General features: G+C 34.3%; 1 protein-coding gene across 1 annotated transcript; it reads left to right on the top strand.

Moving 5' to 3' along the window:
* The first annotated feature begins 977 nt into the window (after positions 1-977).
* LOC138163353 (olfactory receptor 10AG1-like) lies at positions 978-2029 on the top strand. The gene has a single exon (XM_069090871.1). It carries the CDS (start codon positions 1094-1096, stop codon positions 2027-2029), a length of 936 nt encoding a protein of 311 aa, XP_068946972.1. The 5' UTR covers positions 978-1093.
* The last annotated feature ends 4060 nt before the right edge of the window (positions 2030-6089 follow it).

Raw genomic sequence — 6089 nt, 5'->3', positions numbered from 1 at the left:
CATTGGATATTCACATTTGGCTGGAGGCACTTACCATAATTTACATGCAAATATAATTTTAAATAAAAGAAATCAAATAGATATTGAATTTACATATATTCATGATTATAAATATACATACATAGACATATATATATATATATATATATATATGATTATTAACTACCTCAACAAGACTAATAAGCTACATTGAAGCATAAGGAAGAGAAAAGAAAGAAGAATGAACAGACAAGCAACACTAAATGCAAATTGTACGGTGCCCAAATCCAGGATTTTAGGGATTCAAAGAAAGCAAAAATTGCTCTTTTCTAAAAAGTTCAGGAAAGATTGAATTAGAAGATGATGTGTCAAAACTGATTTGACACATGAAGAAAGACAAGATTGTTGTAAAGCAGCAAAGACTGAGAAATGCGTAACAAGGAGAGAATATATATAAGTGTGGTGGGATACTGAAACAAAGTCTCATACAGTCAATGTTGCTTAGGAGTAGCAATTATGTCTGTTTTCCACAAAATTTTATAGAAGTCTAATGTCTCATACTAAAATTAATTTTTCCATTGGAAACATAATCATCATATTTGGAATGTAATTATTTATATAATTTTGAACATTTTTCTTTTTGGATTTTTCTTCTTGCATTTGTATAAACACCCACATTTTCTAGAACCAAAGAATAATGGAATTTTGAGATGAATTTGAGTATATAGAAGAATACATTGAATGTTAGCAATTGAATAGTATATATTTGTAGATAGATATTGGATGGTATCCTATATTCAAAATGTTCCCATTGGAAAAGAACTTACGACATAGTGGGCAAGAGGTCAAATTTTGATGTATCTTAATATTTGGAATGTAATAAATGATCTAGAAAAAATCTTACACCATGGAATAAATAATAACAGAGATAAAATTACCTTATCTCATATTTAAAAATCATTAAGAAAGAGATTAAAGTTTATCACATAATATTTGGAAGGGAATTTATAGATCATGTAATCTCCCATTCTTATTTTACAGAGAAAGGAAACAGAAGACCAAGAGACAAGAAATAACTTATCTGTAGTCAATATTTACATATAATAGTTTTAAAATGGTAGGAAGAAACCTCACAATTGTGGTGGAATTTATTCTTCTGGGATTTTCTGACCTACCCAAACTCCAAGATGTTTTGTTTGGAATTTTCTTAATCATGTACATGAGTATCCTGTTAGGGAATGGTCTTATCATCCTAATAACCAAGATTGATCCAAACCTTCAAACACCCATGTATTTTTTCCTTGGAAATTTTTCCTTCGTGGAAATATGCTACACATCAGTTACTCTCCCAAGAATGATGATGAATATTTGGACCAAGAAAAGAAATATTTCTTTCTTGGACTGTGCTCTACAACTTTGCTTCCTACTTATGTTAGGAGGCACTGAGTGTTTGCTCCTGGCTGTGATGGCATATGACCGTTATGTTGCCATTTGTAAGCCTCTCTATTACTCTCTCATCATGAACTACAAGGCGTGCATCCAATTGATCATTGGTTCATGGATCAGTGCCGTGCCAATAGTGATAGGGCAGACATACCAGATTTTCTCTCTGCCCTTCTGTGGATCTAATAAACTCAATCATCTTTTCTGTGATTTGCCCCCATTACTGAAGCTAGCCTGTGGTAACAAATTTATGAATGAGATCTGTATCTATGCTGATGCTGTAATGTTTGCTATGGTCCCATTTCTTTTGATTCTTGGGTCCTATATTAAAATCATCGCCAGCATTCTGGAGATGCCCTCAGCTACTGGGAGATATAAAGCTTTTTCCACTTGCTCCTCCCACCTAATAGTTGTAGTCTTATTCTTTGGTTCTGCTATCATTACATATTCAATACCCAAATCCAACAGTTTGTCAGGTATGGACAAAGTGCTCTCTCTTTTCTACACCATTGTGACACCAATGTTTAATCCCATGATATATAGTTTAAGGAACAAGGATGTCATTGCTGCCCTAAAGAATTTATTACCTAAATGGCTTGTATCATGAATGCTATACATAAGTTTACAGATCCTGCTTTCTTTTTTTTTTGGCATTATTCTCACAATTCTCAAATTTTATTTCCCTCTTCCTAATTCCTTCTCTGGGCTGTATTTGAAAACTTTATCATTCATTCCATATACCTAAAAATAAAAAAAAAAACACATTTCAAATTCTCAAACTATTTTCAATATTATTTATAAGGCAAGAAAAGAAAATAATAAACAATTAATCATTACTGTCTTCCATGTTGAAGTGAATAAGAAAACTAATTCAATTATCTGAATAATGCATAAAAGAAAATACTCTGTAGTCAGTGTAAACAAAATGGGACCAACTCAAAAATCCTATAAGCATGCTAAAGAAGTACATAACAATTCCTTATAATAATTATAAAACTTTACTAAGAGTATAAATAATTGTCATATAGGTGCAGATTTTAAATACTCACACTTATGTGCATAAACATCTATATGACATAAAGGATAAAATGCTAGGCTTAGAATGAGGAAAAATTGGATTCAGTTCTTATCTCAGGTATACACTAGTGTGTAAAACTGGGCAAATCACTTAATCTCTTTAGGCCTCTGGTTCTGATATGTAAAATGAGGATTATAATAACATATACTTCATATCATTTTGTGAAGTAAAATGGCCAATGTGCAAATCTTTTTGAAAACTTTGAAGCTGTAGAAGAGAGAGATCAGGCTTTGGAGTGAAGAATGTCTACTTTAAAGTCATATGCTCATGTAAAATGTTTTTGACACCAGGCAAATCAGTTATCCTATCAGTAATACAGATAACTTTAAAATTTCTATTTGAGACCCTCCATTGGTAGAGAAGTTTTCTTTATATAATAGGTCATATCATCAGTAAATAGCAGATTAAGTCTTTATTCATATACATGAATAGTATTGAAAGTAATAAAAAAATGCAAAATGAGATTTTTCAGTGCTTTAGAGTTTTTAGAAAGTATTTTAAAACACTATTGCTAGATATATGTATTAGTAAAGTTCTGGAAATCAATTTGTATCTTTGTACTAAGTAAAACTCCTACATCCTTTGGCATAGTCCTAAAATTTCTTAGTTATTATCTCAAGTAGGTTAAAGAGAGATCTCCCATATTACCAAAGAATAATAATAATTTTACATACAGTGTACTTTAAGGTTTTATTTTACTGTAAGTCCCTTATATATAATATCACATTTGTGCTCAGATTATCCCTCTGAGAGGATAAATTATTATATTATATATCAATTTTATAGGTATACTAACTGTGGTTGAGAGGTTTACATACCATACACATTCACAAAAATACACTTATTTACATATACATGTACATACACATATGGGCAGATAATTGGCACAGTGGATAGAATGCGGGGCATGGAGTCAAGAAAACTCACCCTTCCTGAGTTCAAATCTGACTTCAGACATTTACTCTCTGTATGACCCTGGGCAAGTCACTTCATTCTGTTTGCCTCAGTTTCTTCATGTGTGAAATGAGCTCAAGAAAGAAATGGCAAATAACTTTGGTATCTCTGTTGGAGAAAATGCCAAACTGCATCACTACGACTCAGATATGATGGTAAAATGACTGAAAAAATATATATATGTATGTATACATATAAGTATCTGTACATGCTATTTATATGTGTACATGTAGTTATATAAAGAGAGAAGAAGAAAAATATGAAGAACAGCAGTAATAAGAACAAAGAGGAGGAGAAGGAAGAGGAGGAGGATTGAATCGGGTAGAGAGGATATAGAAATTACCCCAAAATAAGGAAGATCTTAATTCATGTTCTAAATATTTGTCCTCACTGTGACCATCTATGTCTCAATATTATGTGAGGACAGACTCCTTTTCTGACTACTCCTTCCTCACTTCCCAATATTCAGCTCTACAACAGCAAGCACTCTCTTCTCCCTTGTCTTCTCAGGCTATTACAAATAATGCTTTGCTAAACTCTGACCGTGGTATCCCCCAGTATCTGCCAATTTCCTTTCTGTTTTGGAGATGTATTTTCCCTGAAGTTACTCTCCATTTACTCTCTCTAGATCTTGTATATATAATCATTCACATGTTCTCTCCTCATTAGAATGTAAGCTCCATGAGGGCTAGGATTATTTTTGCCTTTCCTTTTCTCTACAGAAAATGTGTGTTTAGCACATTGACTAGAACATAGTAGGTGCTTAATAAATCAATATTATGTTATCTACTGACTTCACAAATGCTGCTGAATGAAACTGTAGGAAATCATGGAACTATATCGACTGGACCCTCTACTAATGTTGTCCCTCATTGTTGACAATCATCTTATGCTTATACTCCCTTCAATGTCAGTACAATTCTGTATTGACTATTTCTCATGATTAATCCTCCATCACACATCTCTGTCTCTGAATTATTCACCGTGCTTAGAATGTTTACTTTATCCCTTTGAGTCTGAGTCTCTCGGAGTTACCTTAATGGTCAGATCAAGCACCATCTGCTCCAGAAATATTTTCCTGGTTATCTGCAGTGAAATCATTTTCTAATGATATATTTCTTGTACTCTACACTTATCTCATATATTCTGGATACACACATATGCACATGAACCCACAAATATATATGTGTGTGTTTTTAACCCATTAAAGTATAATCTGAGGACAGAGACCAGCTTTCCTTTTTATTTCATCCCCAGTGCTTAGCTAAATGCTTGGCACAGTCAGTACATAAATATTTGTTGAAAGATGATGTGATGAATATTGTTATTATTACTTTTTAAATTCCATCTTTATTCCTATCATTTTTGCAATTTCTACTATCATTTCCTCCCACAATCATCCTTCTGCTAGCCCTTTGCACTTTTTTCTAAACATACATATAAATTTTTCCTGTGTCATGAAATAACATTTTGTACCTGACTCATTTTACCTAAGATTTAATTTGCCCTTTAGGATATTCCCTGCTTTAACCCACACTCTATTTGGAGTTATACTTTTTTACTGACTACATCTTATTGGAATGATACAAGAAATGGGAAGATTATTAGTTTTCATGAGTAATATATTCAGAATTTATTTATCATGAACTGAAACCCATATGTTCATATCATAAGTGATATGAACATATCATGATCATATATGTTCACATATAAAGTTCACATCATGAACTTTGTCCCAAATTACTGGGGTTTTCTCTGCTGATGGAGGTGGGTGCCCTCTCTGAAGCCTCCACATGGTCTGCAAAACTGGTCATACACCCCAGAACCTCCACCCTGGATAGCAAATGAGATCCAATCAGGTTAAAGCAAGAGCGATTACCCCTCAGACTGTGCACTTGGTGCCCCTACAATCTGTAGAACAGGAACTCTGAAACAGCCACATGGCAGCTGCTGCAGGGCCGCAGCACCTCAGCCACTTCTCCCTCTAGGGGGTAAAGACAGGACTGCAAGTCTGAACTTCTGGTTCACAAAGTCCACTCTGCACTGACCTCTCAATTTGTCCTTAGCATCTATGGGTTGACAATTCTGGAAACCACCACAGCTGCTGCTGATCTGAAGTCCCTCCAGCAGCTGGCTGGTTGTAGCCTCCCTGAGGCTAAAATCTCCATCTCATGTTGGTTTGGGCTCAGCTTCCAGAGAGCTGCACTGGCCTATTCCTGCCTGCCTGCCAGACTGTCTTCAAGGGGAAGTTAGTTCTCTCTTTCTCATTTTTTGTGTTCTGTAGCTCCAAAGTTTGCTTAGATTCATTTTTTACATCAACTGGAGGAGGTGGGAGCGGGAGACACATGGAAGTCCTGTTTCTACTCTGCCATCTTCATGACAACATTTTCTATTACATTCTTTGCCATTAGTTAATCAAGAAACATTTACTAAGTGACTATATGACAGGCACTGTGCAAAGTACTACAGATACAAAAAAAATAAAAAGATGCAAAAGACAGTCCCTCTCCTCTTAGATTTTACAATCTAATTAATGAGACAACATGGAGACAGATGGGTTGGAGCAAGACTCAATGCGATTTCATTATCAGTAATGTCCTTCTGAAGAACTTTAGAGAAGGGGAAATGGGTGGGG

Source organism: Petaurus breviceps, unplaced genomic scaffold (genome assembly GCF_028583685.1).
Source record: "Petaurus breviceps papuanus isolate PSGF00001 unplaced genomic scaffold, PetGlider_PUasm1.0 188, whole genome shotgun sequence".
NCBI classification, from domain to species: Eukaryota; Metazoa; Chordata; class Mammalia; order Diprotodontia; family Petauridae; genus Petaurus; species Petaurus breviceps.
This window is presented reverse-complemented; position numbering and strand designations above follow the sequence as displayed.